Raw genomic sequence first — 22888 nt, 5'->3', positions numbered from 1 at the left:
AGCGCCTCTCTTGAAGAAGTGCCTGTTTGCTTCCAACACTGAGTTTACAGACTTTTGCTACTAGCCAGAGTCCTGGAGACAGCTTCTAAGTATGTTTACACCTATCCAGATTAACTGCACTGAGCTGGAACCAAAGACAAATATACACTCAAGAACAAGTCCAGCTTACTTGACACGCCAAGCAAATGGGTTGCAGCTGAAAAACAAACATGTCTGGTGCAGCTTCTTAGCTGAGAATAGATTAAAAGTAAAATTAGCCTCTCTGCATCTGCCTAAAACTATGTGACACCAACTATAGCTTTAACTCTTTATAACTGGCTTGAATTGGGACCAAAACCACATTTGTGGATTCTATCTCTCTCTCTCTCTCCCCCCTTTCTCATTTTTATTTAAGCTCAATCTGACAGTAAAGTAAGTAAAACACAATCTTTATTTTGTTCTGGCTTTCCTATTTCCCATCTCTCTTCTATTTTTGCAAAGACAACAAAAAAGTTACTAGCCTGCAAAAAAGAAAAAGCTGGGAGTAGGCTTCATTGAGGCTAATAGGTTTTCTTTCCATGCTGGCAGCAGAAGAGGAGAAACACTGCTCTCCTTGCCTCACATGGAAACATAGACATGCTGGAGCCGGAGTAAGTGGTAATGTGTAGACAGCCCAAGTGGGCTATTGGAGGAGAGAGAGATTAATCTGTTCCTTCTCTACCAACCTGCTCACGTAGCTGCATTAAACAGGTGAGTCCTTAAATTCAAAGCTAGCCTAACACTGTCTTTCTATGTTTATTCTAGGGCTTCATTGGATACCAACCACTTTTGGGTTTTTACTCCAAAACTGGCAATTTCTGCTCTCATTGAAATGTCTCATCCCAACCAGTAACTTATTCCCCCCCCCCAAAAAAATTCACCTTTTCCCAGTCCTGTTCAATACAATTGTTTCCTTGGGTGTTGCTTCTTCAGCTTTGCATACACACGTGTGCCTTCCATACCTGCTTATTTCTAGCCCTTGAATAGTCACATGGGTAATTTCAGTCAATCTGAATGAGATAATTTCATGATGCTATAGCTGAGTGGATACTTTTGATTATACTAAAAATATTTATTTCATAAAAATCATATAATGCTTGACTTTTTAAAATAAAATAAAAAAGCCTTGGCTGTAGTCGTTAATTCTCAGATACAGAGAGCATCTATCTACTGTATTTTTTTTTTATATCACTATGTTGTCTAAACAGAAGCCTGGCAGTATATGGGCTCAGCCTGTGATTCCTTCACATAACATTATCTGACATAGGAACCTTCAGTCTAACTTAGGGGTAGCCAACATGGTACCCTGATATTTTTTGGCCCTCAACTCCCATCTTCTCTAACAATTGGCTGTACTGGCTGGCACTAGTCCAATCATGTCTGGAGGGCACCAAACTGCCTACACCTGGTCTAACTCATGACTTCCTACTACCTCCTATGAACTACCAGTAACACTCCTAAGTGCCTCCATTAGGTTGCACAATCTTTAGAGCAACACAGAAGAATGGGATGTGCAATGGCTTCAAGTACCTAGGCAACTACAGTGGTACCTTGGGTTACATACGCTTCAGGATACAGACTCCGCTAACCCAGAAATAGTGCTTCAGGTTAAGAACTTTGCTTCAGGATGAGAACAGAAATCGTGCTCTGGCGGCACGGCAGCAGCAGGAGGCCCCATTAGCTAAAGTGGTGCTTCAGGTTAAGAACAGTTTCAGGTTAAGTACGGACCTCCGGAACGAATTAAGTACTTAACCCGAGGTATCACTGTATTCACTTTAGACAAGGTAACATACATTGCTACAGACCTTTCCCAGTGGAAATCTTATTTCCTGTTATAAGACCATTGACTTTTGTGGGGAGAAAAGAACCACACAGGTTAGAAATAGAGCATCCCTTCATCTTCCTGTGCTGAAAAGCAGGAAGCCTAGTATCTTTTCAGCTGACCCAACTCCTAACAATCACTCTGACCTAATGCTAAGTCTCCTGCACAAAGTCATATGTTTATTTGTGATTAGAAAATATTGGAGAGAACACAAAGCAGTATTTGGAGCTGGCATCTGAGTGGCTACTCATTGATTGGAAATTGTTCTAGGATGTACATAGTGTTGCTGTACTAGTGTTTTAGGTACATCCACCTGGAGCATCTCATTGATGGATGCATTATAAAAACAATCAATAAATACATCAACTTTAATAATTAATAAATATTATTATGCAAAACTTCTGAGTACGCTAGAAAGCAACCAAACTGGAAAATCACTGTCTCTCTCAGATGATACGGCATACAATGTCTGACCAAGTGTAGCAACTTTGAGGTCTTTGGATGAAGCCCTCTAACAAATAATAGTAAGCCTTACCGTGGTTCAACCATTTAAAGTTTAATCAGGTGCAGCTATTTAGATGTCTGCTTGATAATTCCATCCACGCAACAACTGATCTTATTCTCAAAGAATCTAATGAAGGAACTGAAACACAACACACAACCAAGTCACACAGGTAGCCTCTAATTACAGTCTCAAATGGCTGTCCAAATTCACAGCGGCGTAGCGTGGGTTGTCAGCACCCGGGGCAAGGCAAGTAATTTGCGCCCCCTAACCCCTAACCTGCCGCCGCTGCCAGCTTCTTCTTGCTGCTGCCTGGTCTGGTCTGGTGTGGTTCTCTCCCGCGCTCAGCACTGCGCTGGGCGGCCGCTGCACTGTCCCTCCCCCAGATAGTCCCTCGCTCTCTCTCCGCACCGCACGCCTGGCACCCACCCGCTCCACAGTGGGCGGCGACCCAGTGGCTCGGATCGGATTCGCACAGCCAGCACTGCAGTGAGAGAGAGTGAGTGAGCCAGGTAGGGGCAGAGAGCTGCGAGTGCGAGCGTGCCCCCCCAGATGTTGCGCCCGGTTCGGCCGGCACCCCCTGCACCCCCCACGCTATGCCACTGCAGCCCACTCAGTTTCACAATATTTGGGTGTATTTGCTGAACAAGGCACAAATCCTGTTTGCGGCCTCATCTTCTAGAAAGAATAAATGCTTCAGGTTCTTTTGTAAATTTCTCTGTTCTACAGGAAACAGAATTTTAGCAAACTTCTTTTTAGATTGCTTCTTATGGACTCTGAACTCAATAAGAAGGAAGTGACTGAGCTTGTAAAAACAGAGAAAGGCTATTCACTGAAGTACTGTACTGATATGAGGCTATGTAATTACACAAAGGGTACTATACAAATCCTATAGAAATCAATGCCTCATTTTTATTTTTTGCAAGGCTCCTGTGACTTTAAACAGTTGCTTGATCAACTTCCATAGACTGGTTTGGACAAAGAGGAATGGTGGGAGGAACCAGCTGGGAAACCCCCAAGGGAAGAAGGCTCAGAGTCCAGAAAGTGGTGATGGGACAATGAGTGGTCAGAGAGAAAAGAGGAAGAAGACTGGGAGGAGGAGGTGTTGGAAGCTGAAGAGGTAAAAGGTCTTAGTGAGATGGGATAGTCTGTGGCAGGGAGGAATCCAGAATCAGAGCAGAAGCTGAAGAAGGAGAGGGAGGCCAAGAGATGAGTCTGGCTGGTGAAAAGGCATGGGTGTCTCCCCCTCCTGCTGTGACAAACTCCGTCCCCCCCAGTCTGCAAGAACCAGAAGAGGCATGTAAAGGGTGGAGAAGTTAACTTCATGCAGGCATAGTCTCAGATTGCTTGGGGAAAACCCTGTGGGGAGGCAAGGACCCTGTCTCAGCAACTGTTTCATGGGGGCAAGACTTACTGGAGGTGAGTTGTTCTGCTCATTAGGCCTCACACGCCTATGCAGATCCTGTTTTTGCTAATAAAGAGTTAACTCCAACTTGCTCAGTGTGATTTACTGCTGGCTCACTCCTGTCATCAACGTATATTTGTTAGGATATAGTTCCGTCTCCCTGGCAGTATCCCAACAATATGAAGTGCCCCCCACAACCCCCTCCCATGCAGCTACAGTAATGGGGAGAGATTAATATATGTAATTCATCTAGATGATTTAAAAACATAAGAGCTTCCAGATGGGGAGGAGATGTTGGTAACTATTGTATCACATACCTTTCACTGGTTTTAAATGGTTTTGCATTTCTACTTTTTATTCTAAGCAAGGAAGTAATTCTATGGAAAAGTGTTCTATTATACATTCATAGCTTCCACATTAAGAATAAGTTTTCAGCTGATGTCAATGAAAACAGACAAACTGAATACATTTGGTGAGAGCTCCTCATGTGCCTTTGAGCATTCAAAAAAAGACCACATTTTGTCACAAGTAAGTAGCTCTGTGGTTGAATTTCACAGCTCTCCAGGGAAGGCTTACCCAAATAGGGAGCTACTCCACCAACCTCAATGTATGCTCAGCCAAATAAATTGTTTCAAAACATTGTTACGTATGCCACCCCAATCTCTGCTGAATGGCTACATGAGATTCCACGGGTGCCAGATGCTCACCCAAGTTTGTGCTAACCAAACCTAGTGCAAGACGGCACCTTTTTCTTGCTGCACAGCCTGCCACCATGACCTTGGCAATGTCTCGCCTAGTTGATGATTTCCATTGACTTGCTTCCAGCACCTTTTGCCATTCTTAACAACTTCTATCTCAGTTGAGGCCCTGGCATCTTCCCTTCGATATTCCAAATATTATCTAAATTCTACAATTTATTCAATTCTTTCATTCACTAACATTGCACCCCGAAGCCTGTAATAGTATCTATTTTCTGGCCAAACACTTGCATTGTAAAATGCTTTCCATGTAAGAATATGAAAGCAATATGTAGGTTGTTCATGTGCACTATTTCAGTGTAATACCTGTGTTTTAGAATTTCTGCTCAGGAAGCTCACCTGTGATGCATGTCATTAAGAAAGAAGATAAGCCCTGAATGGAGGCCAAATTTTGGCTAAACAATTCCTCAGTGCTAAGTGTTAGTGAAATTGCCTTTCTCAGCAGGCCTTCTCAACCATGGCATCCCAATCAGGGAATGCTCTTCCCAGAGAATTTCATCTTTCCCCCCTTCTGGTGCTATGATAATGCATTTACATTTTCCCAAACCTTTTGCACATAATTTTAGTCCTACTGATTGTTTTTTATCTGGCTTCTAAGGTCTTGCTGCCTTTTAGTTCTTGTGTTCACTGCGATAATCTGGATTTGTATTGTTTATTTTCACCCTAATGCAAACCATCCTGGAAATTAATTCACCTTAGTTAAACCATCCTGGTATAAATATATCTATAATAAATCAATTACAAACAGAAATGTTCATTAAAAGAACGTGAAATTTTGAAACTTGCAAAGACAGGCCACTGCGGTCCATAAAGAGAAATCCTTCCTAAGGCAATTTGTGCTAACAATGGTGCTAATAGTAGTATCTGGGTGATACTTAGAGGATACCTGGAATATCCTTTGTTAAAACAGGGAGTTAGCCACAGAGGCTGCACAGTCCACACTTGTACCACAATAGTCCATGTCAGCTGTCTAGACTGGCAGAACACAAGTGAAAGCTAAACATGTATTCTGCAGGGACAGAATGTGCTGATATCCAATATGAACCATGTAGGCATAAGGTATGAGTATGGGACTAAAAACACACTTGTCCCCTTTTACATTCCATATATCTGAATGTCTATGAATAATTAAGAGGCTCTTTGCTATGGAGCAGCATTCTGGACTATCTACTCAGGTACAGTGTGCTGCAGGAACCTAAATGATATTCACCGATACTTTACCCTGTGGGGAAAGATGTGCATAACATGTAGAACTGAGCAATATTAACACGAGGCAACATCATACCTGCCTTGAGACTTTGCAATGTACTAGTGCATCTGAAAACACTGTGCTGTGGTCATGGTAACTGGAAATAAAATGCTGAGAACTAAACAATCAAGACCATTCTTTTTTATACACTAATCAGAAATAATAAGAAATTCAGTTGAACTGTTTTGGGGAATGGAAAGGGGAGCAGGAGGGTGGTCTCATTTCATTGTACTCTTACTCTGAAATCTTCTGCTTGAAAAAGCCAATTCTAGCCAATACCTAGTTTAAATTGGAGGTACATCTCTGAGCCCAAGACACCATGATTCTTTTCAACCAAAGCAAAATAAATACAAAGAGATCTCTTGTATTCATTCATAATCTAATAAGTCACTATTAATGTGGAAAAGCCTACTGGCAGGGTAAAGAAATCTCTAGCTCCCGTAAAAACAAAAAACAAAAAACAAAAACACCTTTAAGACTAAAAGGAATCATTTGCAACAATTGGCTGTGAGGAACTATGGGAAGGTGCTAGGAAATCACTTTGCTCTATAATATGGCTGTGTCTATACCACTGAGGCAGAAGTTTTGAAGGAAGATGACAGAAGCACTATAGAATTCAAAACAAATTATAGTCAAAATAAAATGATGCTGTTTGCAGCAACTAGAACAAAATGCAGAAAGAAATCCTGTCAGATAGCAAAATGCCCTTTTCTCTATTGCATACAGACCTTTCCTAGTTTCAGCTGCAGAGAAGTGGAAATTGCACTCTGTTAGGTAACAGGCAGAATTTCAATTAGAGGGTTTCACAGAGTTTCAAGCATGTTAGCAAATGCTCTTTTCTCCTCTTCTCCCCCACTCTCTATCTCAAGTCAAGAAATCACAAAACAATTGTCCTAAAACCCCCTCTCAGCTGTCACTGTATGCAAAGAGTATACTGTACCATTATGATGAGAGTTCTGGGTCTGCTCATTTCATCATCACTATCCAGAGGCAGGATTTCATGTGACAATTCCTCTTGCCGTCTTCTACAAATATGTGCACAGTTCCTCTGTACCACTGAACGAAAGGCTTGAAGCAGAACAATGCTGGCAGCACAGCCCATAGCTGCATCCTGAAGCCTACAAAATAACTTCTATGTTTATGCTATGTTTGAAAAACAGTAGCTCCTTGTCCCTGAAAACAGCCTACAGTGCAGCTGCAGCCAGCCAGCTCGCTCCAATCATTTCCTTGAGCTGCAATCATCTGATCACAACCAAATAGCTTGGATGCAGATATAGGAAAGATTTGATCCACTGAAACAACATAACACACACAGAGAGAGACACACACACAGAGAGTATTAAGGTCCTTTTTTTTTGCAGTAACTGTTTCTGAAAACACAGAACAATTTTTTTTCCTTTAGCAATAATCCTCCTCCTCCTCCTGATCCCAGATTCAGAGAGCTGAAAAGTATAAACCAGCTGTTTAATAAAAAAAAATCTGGCAAGACTCATTTAAATGCCTGTTAACAATCACACAGAGGAAAATCAGCAATGACAACCATAAGGAGGATTAAACAGTGATGACTAAAAATGAAATACTTTGTTGTATTGCTTTACTAAGGATGAAAAATAAAATCCAGCTTCTGCTTCATTGAGGCACATAGGCTGGTACCTTTGGATGAAAGTGTTTCATTTTCTCAAACGAAATTAACATGTCAAAGTATTAAAACATGATGGGGGGGGGGGATGAAAGATAATAACAATAAATGGGTTGCACAGCTCATGCCCAAACATCAATTGCTTCATGAAAAACACCACTGTTTAGCTATGAAATGCTTCTCAAGACTAGTTTTTTTGTGAGTGATCCCACACAAACACTTCTGCAGACTGTGGCATTTTTTTATACTGGCAGAGGCAGCTTGTGTGTGGCAAATCTTTCTAGGAGGGCTCACTTCCAAGGAATTAAGCACAGATTATCTCTCCACCCACCCACCCCCACAGCCACCACCACCCCTCAAAAGAAAAAGAAAAAAGCAAGGTAACCAACTAGGAAGCATTAGTAAATGTTTTATTGCTAATAATTAATGCAGAGAAAGAAACAGGGTTTGAGCAGTTAACAACTTAGTATTCTAACTGCTGGCAGAGAAGTAATTGAGAAAGCTGCTAAAAAGAGGTGCTTAGAAACCACATGACCCCGTTTGGATAAATATCAAGATCTTAATGGTACAGTTGTGTGAGGTAAAAGTACTTCAGGGAAAGTTGGCACTAAGCCTCGTTTCTCACAAATGAAGAGAGCTGCGAGTGTTGCAAGGAAGATGTTTTCAGAAGGAACAGCATTCTTGTTTCTATGCTTATTTTCTTACTATCTGCAGTCACATCTGTCTTCACTTTTAAAACATTGTTTCTGTCTACACACATGCGCGTGCACACACACACATGGCCCTACTGCTTTTGTAGGCAGTGGGAGCCTTGCCATTCACTTTCATGGGGACTTGAGTAAGCCTGTAATTCCTGTTGATGTAATCTTTGGAATGGCTGTTTCATAGAATTGATTGTTTAAAAAGAGAATGGGGCTGCTAACACTGTTCTCCGGAACCGTTTTACACAGGGGTTGATTAGGATTTAATTGCTCAGTAATCTGTCACAATATGGCAGCATTTAAATGAAAATATTTACCAGGGCCATTAAATGGCTTGCTTTTTTTAAAAAGGCCTCCTGCCCACTGCCAAATGTTTCTCTTTGCTTGTATCAAGAGCGAACTGACTGCAGTACTTTGATCTATTCTCTCTCGCTCTGTCATGTATGCATATATGAGAGGCAAACAGGCATAGTAAACAGCATTTGCATCTATCCGCCTTGAGTTTTGTTAGCATCCTTCCAGGAAACGCTTTGCTCCCCCCCCCCCAAGTCATCTCACTAGAAAACTCCTTCTCTTGAATCATGATCTGGCGCATAGGAAAGTTACACATTAGAAAAGTCCAAGGCATACTTTCTTGTGCTTAGCAGTTTCATTTCTTCAAATACACTTGCAGCAACACAGTGCTGTCATTCCAGCTTCAAAATGAGATGCCTCGCTGCCTCTTGCCTGCCCCACTTGTCTTTTCATTACTTTCCTTCTGCACATTAGGATGAAGCTGACCCTTTTGGGAGATAAGAGACTAAAATAGTTATCATTGCTGGTCTTAATAGCACCAGTCTGGGTTTGACTAACTTCCATTATGGTGTATGTAGTTTGCTCTTCTAGTGTCTGCTGCATGGCCTTAGGCAATATTAATGTCCCTGGCATGACAGGCTGCTGCTGTTATTTTACTCATATCATACTGGAGTGCTTGGAGTTTGGTTTCTATGGCAACAAGGCCCAATTTCACCATGCAACTGGATGCCAGACAATTCTTTTCCAAATCCCTTTAAAAAACTAGTGGAGGAAAATTCCCACAGAACTGAACAGTCCTGGATCAGGTCCATTCTCTTTAAATGCTTTAATAAGGAGACAGAGAAGAATTGCTCGAGATACGGCTAGGAAGCAGCTGTGGCTTATAATCACTATAAAGAAGTATGAAGAGAACAAAGCCTGCCCCAAGGGAACAAGACAAACTCTTTGTAATTCATAGAACTGTAGAATTGTAGAGTTGGAACGGTTCCTGAGCACCATACTCCAACCTCCTGAAATGCAGGAATCTCAATTATAGCATCCATGACGGATGGCCATCCAACCTCTGCTTAAAAATCTCCAAGGAAGATGAGTCCACCACCTCCTGAGAGAGTACATTCCACTGTTTGAACAGCTCTTACTATCAAAAAGTTATTCCTTAAGTTTAGTTGGAATCTCATTTCTTGTAAATTGAAGCCATTGGTTCGGGCTGTTCCCTCTGGAACAAGAGAAAACAAACTTGCTCTATTTTCCATGAGACACCCCTTCAGGTATTTGAAGATGACTATCATAGCTCCCGTCAGTCTCCTCTTATCTGGGCTAAACACATCCAACTCCCTCAACCATTCCTCATAAGGTTTGCATTCCAGACCCTTTATCATCTTGGTCACCCTGATGTGTGGGTGACAAGCCAGAGGAGTTTTGTGCTTCAAACTAAGGCAACTGTAGGCCAAATGGGTTGCAGAAAAGGAAAGCAGCAACTCCACTTAGTTACTGTTAACCAGCCATTTATTTACTGGGTATCTTACAAAATTATCTTTATACAGGCAGCAATGTATAAACTAGATTTGGAGATCTGGAAGGGCCCAGTTAATAATCTACTGAAGACTTCTTCAACCTGGTGTCATCCAGGTAGTCCAAACTGGACTACAATTCTTTTCATCTCTGGCCAGCATGGCCAATGCTCAGGGATGCTGGCCACAGTAGTCCAAAACATCTTGAACAAACCAGGTTACTACCCAAAAGGTAGGATGATCCTTTCACCCAGATCCATCTAGGCACATGCCGTTTGGACTATGGTGTTCTGGGGCATCACACTTTAAGAAGGAAGGAGGCAACCTGGAAGGGATGCAGAGGAATGCAAAATGATGATGAGCACTGTGGCAAGCAAGTCATATGTCAAAAAGTTGAAGGTGTTGGGCATGTTCAGTCTGATAAAAAGAAGATTGGGGGAAACAGAATCATAGAACAGCAGCATTGGAAGGGACCATGAGGATCATCTTGTTCAGCCTCCTGCAATGCAGAAATCTTTCACCTGTTGTGGGGCTCAAACCCACAACCCTGAGATTAAGAGTCTCAAACTCTATCGCCTCCATGCCAGAAGAAGTGTTCTGGGCTGAACAGAGGAAGACAACCCGTCAGTCAGCACAGCAGATCAACTGTTTGGCTGGAACCACCAAACTTTTCCCCCTTCCAAAACTGTCACCCTCTCTAGCAGATTCCATTGGAAAGGCCCATATAATAAGTCCCGCAGTCTTATTTCAAAATTAGATCTCTTCAACTTCTCTTGCTTTAGGTCAGATTCTGTTCATATCCTTTCTGACCGTTGACAGAATTTATTTTTGTAAGATTGCACTTTTTATCTTTCGGTATAGCTTTTCTGATTGAAATTACTTAGCCAGGGATCACACAAGTGATGAAAGGCAAGATGTAAATTGAAATAATTAGTCAATCAGTCGGTTGGCAGTATGGCCAAAGTCTTTATGCTTAAGTCGTATGAGCTCCATTCATCTGTAAAGCAATACGTCTAAATTGCTATATTAAATCACCAAGGAAAAACACCTATTAAAATCACCTTGATTCAAATCAGTTACTCATACATTCATCCTATCTCATTGTTCTCAGTGCCACAACTAACATTTTTCCATTTGCTGGATTGCATCTTATTTACCGGGTATTTATTGCATTTATATTTCACCATCGCCCCCTCCTCATCTAATGTTCACATCAACCTTGTCCAGTAGGTTAGGCTGGGAAGCATGGACTGACTCCAGGTCACCCAGTGAGCTTCATGGCTGAGTTGGTATTTGAACCCTGGTCTTCCAGGTCCTAGACCAATACTCTCCCAACCACTGCACCACATTGGCTCTCACGTATTCTTATGTGTTGAGGACTCCTAAGAACTAGAGGCCAAGACAGGTGATTTGCAGTTCTGAGAATGAGATCTGTAGCACTCTGAATGTGCTTCAAGAGCACTTTTAAAATATATGATATTCATTGCTGTATGTTGCAGCTAGCTACTCCTGCTATGTTACAGACACATGCAAATGAAAGAAAACTCAAAGCACATTCACAGCCCGGGGGGAAAGGATAAGAACCACCATTATCATTGTGAGAAATGGTCCATCTAGTGCAATAAAGTGACACAAAATAGAAGCTGGATCAGATGAGACAAAAGGAACTGTTCAAGAAGCAGAGCACTTACGGAATGAGCAAACAGAAGTGGTAGTTAACTAGGAATATCTAGCAGTCAGTGATGAATACATAAATTGGAACAGGACCAATTACAGATTCCCGCAGCACCCCACTTACTCTCTGCAATGAAAAAGCAAACTCGAGTATGATAAACAAAAAGTAATTTAAAATGTGCACACTGAAAGAACAACTTTTTCAGTATTGAAGTGAAAATGTGTCGCAGCACAGGAACCAACCGACAATACATCGTTCAAAAGAAATGGATCAAGAGAGAAATCAATATAAAGAAAATTCTGAATCCCTCTAACTGTATTATTACAAATGGTGGGCAGATATAGTTGCTGTTGATGAGGGTGAATGTGTTGCTGTTGTTGTTACTGCTGTTGTTGTTGTGCATAGACACTCTGTTATTTAGAAAGGGGAGCAGCATCTATTTGAAAAATAAAACCTCTTGCATCAGACAGACAGAGAATCACAATATCTCTCAGTTAAAGAGTGACATAATTTCTTCAAAATACTACTGTTAGCAAACTGACAAATGAGGAACTGCAGGAAATTAGTAAGCATATGGCACCCTCTAGGGAGTAACCCTCGAAAGGCAGCTAGATCACCCTGAAATATTTTAAGTAAGTAGCTTCCCAGATTGCAACTATGCCTACTGAAATTTCTTTAGCATTTAAAAAACTAGGAATTTTTAATTCCAGATGACCACTGAATCCAAGCTAAATGAGAGACGGGCAAGTGAGCAAGCATTTGGACCTAGTCCTGCCCTGAACAATGGATCATCACTATTACAGGCAGATAGCCTAGGCAGAAGCAAAACTTCATGTGGCGTTCGCACAGAGGTGCCCCCCCCCGCCCGGTCATTCCACAGACTTTTGACCCTACACCACCATGGCTTATCTCTTCCACTGCCACCAACAAGGTTTCCCCGGTAATATATTCAGACTCCGTCAGGTTGAAATGTATTAGCAAAGATTTTAGTTTATTGTGAATGCAAACAAGTTTTAAATACAGTGGATGCTCGGGTTGCGAATGTGATCCGTGTGGGAGGCACGTTTGCAACTTGCAGTGTTCGCAACCTGCAGCGCCGTGCATGCACATGCGCGGGTTGTGATTTGGCACTTCTGCACATGCGCGAGTGCCAAAACCCGGAAGTAACCTGTTCTGGTACTTCCAGGTTTGGCACGGTGCACAACCCAAAAACGCACAACCTGAAGCGTCTGTAACCCGAGGTATGACTGTACTTTGAAACATTAATCTGATTCACTCTCTCTGTCTCCCCCCTGTGTCTAACTCACTCTGACTCCTATGCCTCCTACCCACAAGAAACCAACCGAACTAACTGCCAAGCTCCGCCCCTGGGCTTTCTTATTGGTCAGCCTATCAACCCTTTCTCTCTCTCCACCAGTACATCTCCATAATGTGTGGGCAAATGCCACACTCCACAGTGCTCCCCCCCCCATCAATCATTTCCCCAACTGCTAAGGAATCGCTGCATAAAGCATGAGTTTGCACATCTGAAGCCATTGTGATGCATTGTTTATCACTGTCCTTTCCCCCTCTCTCTTCCAAGTTTGCTTCTGATGCAGTTGCTGAGAATATTTATTTATTATTTAAAGGCAGAATGCTTAGAGAATATTTATTATAGAAAGTAAAACATTAAGTAAGCAACATCAACAAGAACCATTCATTGGTTCAACTAAACCAGCCAATTGAACTTCCTTTCTTATACTAAAGACCTGTACATATGGGCATTGCGACCCTTGCCCGGCTAATTCAAAAGTGGAATCCCCCAAACTCACAACAGTATGCTTTCACCTTCATAAGTCAATAGTTCTTCCTCATAGTGGCAAGTGAGTCACAGCATTTGCAAACAGTGAAAACATCACATGGCAAGCACATTTCTGAGAAAGTTTAACATGCCACCTCAAAGCAGCAGCAACTTCCTGTCGAGCTATCTAAAGTCACTCGGTCACCTGAATGGGGTGGTCTCTACCTATATGGATAAGTCACAGAACCAGAACCTGACCAAAGATGGAAGACTACCAAAGACTTTTTTCGAACTAACTGACAATATGGATTTGATTGATCTATGGAGGACGAGAAACCCCCTAGGTAAAGAAGGAACTTTCTTTTCTGAGGCCCATCTGTCATGGACAAGAATCGACCAAATCTGGACAACTAGAGGTCTGGCACCTAAGACCACAAGAGTAGAAATCTGCCCAAAGACATGCTCCGACCATAACGCTATGAAAATAGAAATGAGATTTACTACTGCCGATTCCTTCAGATGGAAAATGAATGACAACCTGCTAAGAGATCAAGAGATTGTAAAGAAGGCCCAAAAAACTTTAAAGGACTACTTTGAAATTAACCTCAACACCTCGGTGGAAAAAAGAATAATCTGGGATGCAAGTAAAGCTGTTATGAGAGGGTTTCTGATACAACAAAATACGATCAAGAAAAAACTTTGGAATGGGAAAAAGGATAAGATATTAGAGAAGATAGCAGCTGGAGAGAAAAAATTAAGACTAAATCCAAAATCAAAAGAGACTTTAAGAGAAATTAAATTTCACCAGTCACAATATATGAAACTGATCAACCAAGAAGTGGAATGGAAAATTAAACAAATGAACCAAAGATCTTTTGAATCTGCGAATAAATGTGGGAAGCTGTTAGCTTGGCAGTTGAAAAAGAGACAAAAATTAAACTATGTTACCAATCTAGAAGTGGAAGGAAAAAATATTCAGAAACCAGGAGAAATTAGAAAGTGCTTCCAGAAATATTTCAAAAAACTGTACACCCAAGGGCCTGAGGAAGTGGCTGAGATAGAACAATTTCTGAAAGATAATGGCCTACCAGAATTATCTCAAGAGAAGAGATCAATCTTGAATTGTAAAATAACACAACAGGAAATTGAGGTTGCCATACAGAACATGCAGTTAGGCAAATCCCCAGGCCCTGATGGACTTACCTCCAAGTATTACAGGATGTTAAAGGACTACTTGACACAACCATTAGTGGAGGTTTGCAACCAGATTATGGGGGGAGGGAGGGCACCAGATACGTGGAAAGAAGCATTCATCACTCTGATACCTAAAGTGGAAACTGAAAAGACTCAACTTAAGAATTACCGTCCCATCTCACTCCTGAACGTGGATTACAAAATATTTGCAGACATTTTGGCAAATAGATTTAAAAAGGTCTTAAATGAAGTAATTCATAAGGACCAAGCAGGCTTTCTCCCTGGTAGACATTTGTTTGATAACACCAGGAACATTATTGATATTCTGGAACTTTTACAAACAAACATTAACACTAAAGCAGTGTTAATTTTTATTGATGCGGAGAAAGCCTTTGACAATATTTCTTGGAAATTTATGAAGAGAAACTTGGAAGGGATGGGAGTGGGAAGGGGGTTTGAGAACGGAATAGAAGCAATCTATTCCGAACAAAAAGCTAAGTTGATAGTGAACAATGTGGTGACAGAAGAACTTCAGATTGAAAAAGGAACACGCCAGGGGTGCCCCCTGTCCCCTTTATTGTTTATTTCAGTCCTGGAGGTTTTGCTGAACATGATAAGGAAAGATCGGCAGGTACAAGGAATACGGGTCGGAGTGAAACAATATAAACTGAAAGCATTTGCAGATGACTTGGTTTTAACATTACAGGAGCCAGAATCTAGTACAAAAAGAGTTTTAGAACTGATACAGAAATTTGGTCGGGTGGCGGGTTTCAAGTTGAACAAACAAAAAACTAAGGTGTTAGGGAAAAATTTGACAGCTACTGAAACAGAAGAGTTTCAGAAGGAAACAGAACTAAACATTGTTAAAAAAGTGAAATACCTGGGGGTTAATCTCTCTTCCAAGAACTTGAACCTATTTAAAGATAATTACGAGAAATGCTGGTTAGAAGTTAAAAAAGATTTAGAAATTTGGTCAAGACTGAAGTTATCCTTGTTAGGCCGAATTGCAGCTATAAAAATGAACGTTTTGCCAAAGATGTTGTTTTTGTTTCAGGCCTTACAGATTGTGGACAGAGTGGAATGCTTTGGAAAGTGGCAGAAGGATATCTCTAAATTTGTCTGGCAGGGCAAAAAGCCCCGAATAAAGTTTAAAATACTAACTGATGCAAAGGAGAGAGGGGGATTTGCCCTGCCGGACTTAAGGATATATTATGAAGCTGCAGCCTTCTGCTGGCTGAGAGATTGGATTTTGTTGGAAAACACTGATGTCCTGGATCTGGAAGGCTTTAATAACTCGTTAGGTTGGCATGCGTATTTGTGGTATGACAAGGCAAAAACACATGGAATGTTTAAAAACCATATTGTCAGGAGAGCAATATTTATGGTCTGGAAAAAATACAAAGACTTATTAGAAAGCAAAACTCCGAGGTGGGTATCACCAATAGAGGCCAAGGCTCGGAAAAAACCCAATATGGAGGCCGGATGGCCGAAATATTGGGAAATAATAGAGAACATTGGAGACAATTGGAGGTTGCAGAGCTTTGAAAGGTTAAAGGGTAAGGTGCAAGATTGGTTTCACTATGCCCAAATTAATGAGGTTTTTAAGCTAGATAAAAAAAACAGGATTCCAGGTGGAAAAATCGAAACTTGAGACAGAATTGTTAGAACCAAAGACCAAGCTATTATCGAGAATGTATAACTTGCTGCTTAAATGGAACACACAGGACGAGACAGTTAAATCAGCCATGATAAAATGGGCTCAGGACATTGGTTATAACATCATGTCTGAGGACTGGGAAAGGTTATGGACCACCGGTATGAAGTTTACGGCATGTAATGCCTTGAAAGAAAACATTATGAAAATGGTATACAGGTGGTACATGACCCCAGTCAAGCTTGCTAAGATTTACCATTTGTCCGATAATAAATGTTGGAAATGTAAGGAGGCTGAAGGGACATTCTTTCACCTCTGGTGGACCTGCCCAAGAGTGAAGGCCTTCTGGGAAATGATATATAACGAGTTAAAAAAGGTGTTTAAATACACCTTCCCTAAGAAACCGGAGGCATTCCTCCTGGGCATTGTCGGCCAGAAGGTGTCAAAGAAGGATAGAACTCTTTTCATGTACGCTACTACTGCAGCAAGGATTCTTATCGCTAAGCATTGGAAGACTCAAGATTTGCCCACACTGGAGGACTGGCAGACGCAACTGATGAACTACATGGAACTAGCCGAGATGACTGCAAGGATCCGAGATCTGGGAGAAGAAGCTATGGAGGAGGATTGGAAAAAATTTAAGGACTATTTGCAAAAGTATTATAAGTTATATGAAACTTAAGACGCCGTATGATTTGGAATGTTAGCCCCAGCAACAAAAGTGGTTTTTATAAGAAATTGGATAATTTTTATGAAAGAATTAAGGTTTAAATGGGTAAAAATGACAATATGCTATATTTTAAGAGTAAATGGAAAACAAGAGATTTAAACTTAAACTGCAATTGAAAGTAAAAAAGAAACACATGAAACAAGGTTATAATTTGCTGATAAATTTTATTGTTAAGAATGCATTATGCGGGAGATGTGGGGAAGTCCGATAGAATTCTGAAATAAGTTGATGAAATGGTTGAGATTCTCTGTCTTTTTCTTTCTTTTTACTGTTTATGTTCTTTCTTTTCTATCTGTAATTTGGAAAAAATGCAATAAAAATTATTATAAAAAAAAATAAAAAATAAAGTCACTCGGTCACCTAGCAGGAAAACCTAAACTTTGCTGTTCTCAGGCATCATTCCCATGCTTTCTTCTGAGCTGGCTTTGTTTTCGTATCTTGCTTTAACATGCGTTGTTTCTCTTGTCCCTGCAAAGGCTTTCAAAGTAACCATACTTCATCAGAAAGCTGAGACTAGGATAGGATTTGTATGAGAGTGTGCCATTCTGCTAAGGTTTACTCAGAGCAGAGCCATTGAAATTAAAGGACATGATTAAGTTAGATCCATTGATTTGAATGGGTTTACTCTGGATAGCATCTTTATGTACTTAAGATTAATGGGTAGGGGGATAGTATATGCAAGAAAAATCCAATTGATTTCAATTATATTAATTCACTAAGACCTAAAACATCATAGTGCTTAAGTGTGAGAGGAAGCAAGTGCCTTTTCCAAATCTGGCCTCAGGCATAAATATCACCACTAGGTGATAATAATACTGTACTATCATGTGGAATTGTGGTAATTAATACTAAGGTAATGTATATAATGGGACACGGGTGGCGCTGTGAGTAAAAGCCTCAGCGCCTAGGGCTTGCCGATCGAAAGGTCGGCGGTTCAAATCCCCGCGGCGGGGTGCACTCCCATTGCTCGGTCCCAGCGCCTGCCAACCTAGCAGTTCAAAAGCACCCCCGGGTGCAAGTAGATAAGTAGGGACCGCTTACTGGCGGGAAGGTAAACGGCGTTTCCGTGTGCTGCGCTGGTTCGCCAGATGCAGCTTGTCACGCTGGCCACATGACCCGGAAGTGTCTGCGGACAGCGCTGGCCCCCGGCCTCTTGAGTGAGATGGGCGCACAACCCTAGAGTCTGGCAAGACTGGCCCATACGGGCAGGGGTACCTTTACCTTTACCTTTAATGTATATAATACTTGAAATGTACAGCATATGCAGAGTATTAATTAATCTGTGAAAAATTGTCTCAGTTGACTGTTGACTATGTAAAATGAATAAATGGCCACGTAACACAACTGAGGAGTCAGCTTGTGTCTCTGATAACTTTTAAATAAATGTGCCTGTCAAACAAAGAGAGAACTTAATTAGCTGGAATTTAATAGAACTTGCTCTGTAATCCTAAACAAGTTTACTCAGAAGTAAGTCACATCCAGTTTAATTATCAGAAGTCTCTATAGCTGAACTGACAGTTCAGTTTGTTCATGGCCCATGTCAGTGTCACATAAATTAGACACATCTACTCTCTCTCTCTCTCCCCCCACATTAATATGTGATTCTGCCCCCGTCCAAAAAAACCTACTTGAAATTTTGTATTTATGTACATATTTTTGATCCTATTTTCTCACAAAATACAAATTTCTAAATACAATTTATGCTACATGTTGATATATATACATTTTTGCTATGCTTTTTTAGCAGAGAACTGCTCCACAAAATTCAGAGAAGAGAAAAATCTGCAAGATAAGCTGTGTTCTTATCCACAGATTAATAAGGAAGGGCAGATCAAGCCAATTCAAATCAGAATTCACAAAGAATGGGTTCTTCAAGCACCCCTAATAACTGGGTGAGGTTTGCAGATAACCTCTTGGGCATTTAGCCACCTTCTTAAATAAGCCATTGTACACATATACATTTCTGAAGATAGAACCATTTAACATTAAACACTATCATTCTAAAAGGACTGATTTCTTATTTCACAGTGAATAAACACAATTTGACACTGTGACACAAATCACATCAAAAATGTGCCATACACATTGAGAGACATGGGGTTTTTTCCTCACTAGATGAAATGTAGGTTAAGCAGCAGAAACACAGACAAGACAAGGTTTGACAACAGGCAGTAGTTCACTTAAGGAGGTCGAGTGGGTAGAGAATGTGCTGTTTAAGGGAACCAAACATCAACACATGAGCTTTAAGTAGAGATGAAACACTGGTAATTATAGGCAGAAACAAGTTAAAAAAAAGGACATACACACCTCAAAAAGGGGGTGTAAATACAAATGCCATTGTATTATTGGGAGAAACTATTTCAGAATCAGCGTTCTGGTCTAAATTCCAGCCATAAATATCTTATTTCCAAATAGTTTTAATTGAATGTGATTTACCTACATCTAGGCCAACACCCTGTTCTTGCAGCGGCGAACCAGTTGCCTATGGAAAACCCATAAGCAGAGTGTAACACCACTTTCCTCAGTTGTGGTTCCCAACAACTGGTATCCACAATGTATCAGTAACTCTCATTTAAGCATAATATGCATTGCTGTCTGACATGCTCTCCACACAAGGACTAGATCACTTCCAGGTTCTAACTCTATGGTTAAATATTATTTGCTGCATATTCTTGAAGCACAAAAATGTTGTGGCTGTGATCTTTTCAGAATAATCTCTTTCACACCTGCTTTTCTAATACCTAGAAATTATTATTTTTGAATCTAGTCTTCTTTTTCATTTGCTTGTATACCCCAGTATTTTGATATTATTTTGGGGTGAGCTTATGTATGCTTTGCTTGCTTTGTGTATGTTTGTATGATTACATTTTTAAAAACAATTATTGCTAAAAACTACTTAAGTGGATGGAAAATTGATACATCCTATTGCATATTTAGGGGAAACAGGGACAAACCCCTCAGCAAATTAGGGTACTTTGCTGGCTGTTGACAGTTTCTACTTCAGAGTCTCAGTTTTACATCTGACAGCTTTGCTGTACCAGTTTTCAGAGTGAGAGCTAGTAGAGGTGGGTGTGAGGAGTTATATCATAATAAGGCAGTTCCATCTTATACATGTCATCCAGCCCAAGTTTCGTTTCTGTCAACTCCACATGACATGATGGTGTCACTAGTTAGTGCAAAGATAACTATTTCATGGAAAATGGATGAAGTGCTTACAGTTCTGCTATGCTGATCAACAGCAAGAGACAGGACCAATAATTTCAGAGAACAGAGTGGGAGAATGTGTCCTTCTTGCCCTACAGACCCTCCCAGGAGTTAAGATCAACAGAGGGGGACCATCTTGGTAGTACCACTGCCCTTGCAAGTTTGGGAAGTGGTGGTTTAGGAAGGAGCACTCTCTGTGGCAGCTCCTAAGCTGTGCAATTCCTTCCCTACAAAGGTGTAGCTGCAGAAGACGTATCTCTTGACAGCTGCATGGCAAGGAGTTGAACTAAATCCTCAGGGTCCCTTCCAGCTCTATGATTCTTTACCCTGGCCTTTGACACTTCACTCACTCTCACACACCAGGACCCAACCTATTCTTCTGACTGTAGAATGAATTAACAGAACTCCGCTCAAGTGCAAGTTCAATTGTTGAGAAAATCATCACCATCCCTACATACCAACTGGCATGCATAAAAGCAAAATGCCATTAAATTTCACCTTCACAGATGATAGACATTCTGCGTTTATGAAACTGAACCCACCAGAACAAGGGTGGGTGGAAACAGAAATCCATCCAGACCCTTTAAGTAGGTGCCAGAACACAAAGTAACAACAAGAGCGTATGCCGAGAGAGGAAATTATAAGCCATCCTTTTCATAGCTTCTTTTTTCACTCCATATTTGATCATGAGTTTACTCATGACTGATTTGCTTGTGTTAGCTTAGTCTTTTTTTGTTTAGCAAAAGGTAATAATGTTTAATTTAGCCATCTGGTTGTCATGCTTCTTCTGCAAAGGTGGATAGCATAAGACTCCGGCTAGCTTTTGAAGTCCCACTGAATTTGCATTGTTTATCTGACTGTTGCATGCAGAAGATAAACTTATTTCAGATCATTGGTATCTATATTCAACTTGGATATCCACCAGTGCAAATAACAATTCATGCCCTTCATACAATTATCAATTATGTCATTGGCTTTTAAAAGTTAAATAGCAGGTACAGAGGCCCCAATCTGGGGAGCAGGGGCTTTCATCCTTTGCCACCTGCTGTGGGTCCGATCCTGATAAAATGCCCCTCGCCCAAATCCAACCCATTCTGAGCAGAATGAGACATTATACTACACATGGCTACTGCTGGAAATAATCAAGGCAAAGCAGGCATTGGGAAGGTTTCAATTCAAAAAACAGAGAAATTAATGTACTTGGGCTAATTAAAAAATGACTCAACCTGGCATTTCAAATTTACAGTTAGTATGTACTTCTTAGATTTCAGATAAGCTCTTCTCATACCAAATAGGTTAACCAAAGGTTTTGACTACCCTTTTGCATGTGCTTTTTCATAAAATTCATATCCTTTCTTTTTTCTTCTTCTAGATTAAGTATGGAAGAAATCCATGGGAGAGTGGAGGTTCACTGTATTTATAACTAGCAGTATAGGTTCAGAGAGAAACCCACTTGAAGGGGAAATTACCTTCAAGAAACATTTAAACCAGGGGTACCTAACCTGTCACCCTCCAGATGTTGCCAAATTACAACACCTACCATCCCTGGTCATTGGCCATGATGGCTAAGGCTGATAGCAGTTGGAGTTCAACAACATTTGGTGGGCTACAGGCAAGCCATCCCTGTAACAGACCTACACTCGTAATAATGTAAACCTAACCAGGCAGAGCAACAAATAAAACCAGCGAAAACATTCCTTTGTTGATCAGATTTAATTTTCCTTTCTTCACATCCATGCTGGTATCAGTTGTCTCCAGTTAGAAAAGAGGTGTTTTTCTCCTGCTGGTGCTTGTAAGCTAGCTGCATTCATTAAACACCATTATATCTGAATCATTTAATTTAGGTCAACATGTCAAAGCGATGCAAGTTCATATTTGCTCCCAGTCAGTCTATCTTACCCTCAATAACAAAAGAAAGCTAAACAAGCTGTATTTGGACTCAGCAATAGAAATCACCATGTACTTTATATTCCATGACGATACAGCACAAAGAGCACATGCACCATATATGGCATATAATTTTGTTTCTACCTGTGCGCAGTTGCTCTTTCCAAAGATAAATGTGAATGTTAGCCACCACTTTTGTACTTAAAAGTGATAGCAATGTGTGAGGGTTTGATTAGCTGCTTGTGCGTGAAAACGTGCTCCCTCAGAGTTTGTGCGCCCCCACAAACCTCCGTGTGTGACGGAGCTCCTCAGACATGTCTGCTCTAGTCACTAGTAGAGTCCGACAGTGGCTGTCTGCGGAAGCGTTTCCAACAAAGAAGTTCCTTAACGGAAACGCGTCTCCTGGACTCACGGCGTGACAGTTTCCTGCGAGGTATGGGTCTCCCTATGGGAGACTCCGATACCTCCCCACTGTTTTCGCTGGAAGCCTCCCTGAGCCCTCCCTCCTGCTCGCATTCCCTCAGAGACCCACTCCTCCCCCTGCTGGTCCCTGCTTCAGCAGTTGAGTCTCTTTCATCCTGCCTGAGTCCCTCCACCACCTGATGCTCTGATGGCAGTTCCCTGACATCCACCTCCCCTCCAGGGCCCCCCTCACCCCCTCCCAATTCCTCCCCCCTGGGAGGTGAAGGGCTAAAACCCCGAAACGAATCTTCCTCATCTTCTGACGTCTCGAACAATTCTCTCCATCGATCGTCGTCCTGGCCAGCTGAATCCTCCTCCTCTTCAGAATCTGGGAACCCCTCCAACTCCTCTTCCTCGTCGGTGGTGGCAAAGTATTCCCTTCGGAACCTCGCTACAGGCTGAG

At 41.3% G+C, this 22888-nt stretch overlaps 1 protein-coding gene across 10 annotated transcripts in view; it reads right to left on the bottom strand.

Moving 5' to 3' along the window:
• DOCK10 (dedicator of cytokinesis 10) overlaps nucleotides 1-22888 on the bottom strand; it is a 214440-nt gene that overhangs the window by 142347 nt on the left and 49205 nt on the right. For 4 of the 10 annotated variants that reach the window (XM_081192467.1, XM_081192471.1, XM_081192474.1 and 1 more), the window contains exon 1: nucleotides 6695-6979. The exons of 5 other annotated variants lie outside the window; for them this stretch is intronic. In XM_081192467.1, coding sequence (XP_081048593.1) covers nucleotides 6695-6856 — 162 coding nt within the window. In that variant the 5' untranslated portion in view covers nucleotides 6857-6979. Of the gene's footprint in view, nucleotides 1-6694; nucleotides 6980-22888 lie in introns of those variants that run through there. One more of the 10 variants, XM_081192473.1, reaches the window with a different exon arrangement.

Source organism: Podarcis bocagei, assembly GCF_964188305.1.
Source record: "Podarcis bocagei genome assembly, chromosome: 4".
Taxonomy (NCBI): domain Eukaryota; kingdom Metazoa; phylum Chordata; class Lepidosauria; order Squamata; family Lacertidae; genus Podarcis; species Podarcis bocagei.
The sequence above is the reverse complement of the archived record's forward strand: the minus strand, read 5'-3'. Positions and strand labels throughout refer to the sequence as shown.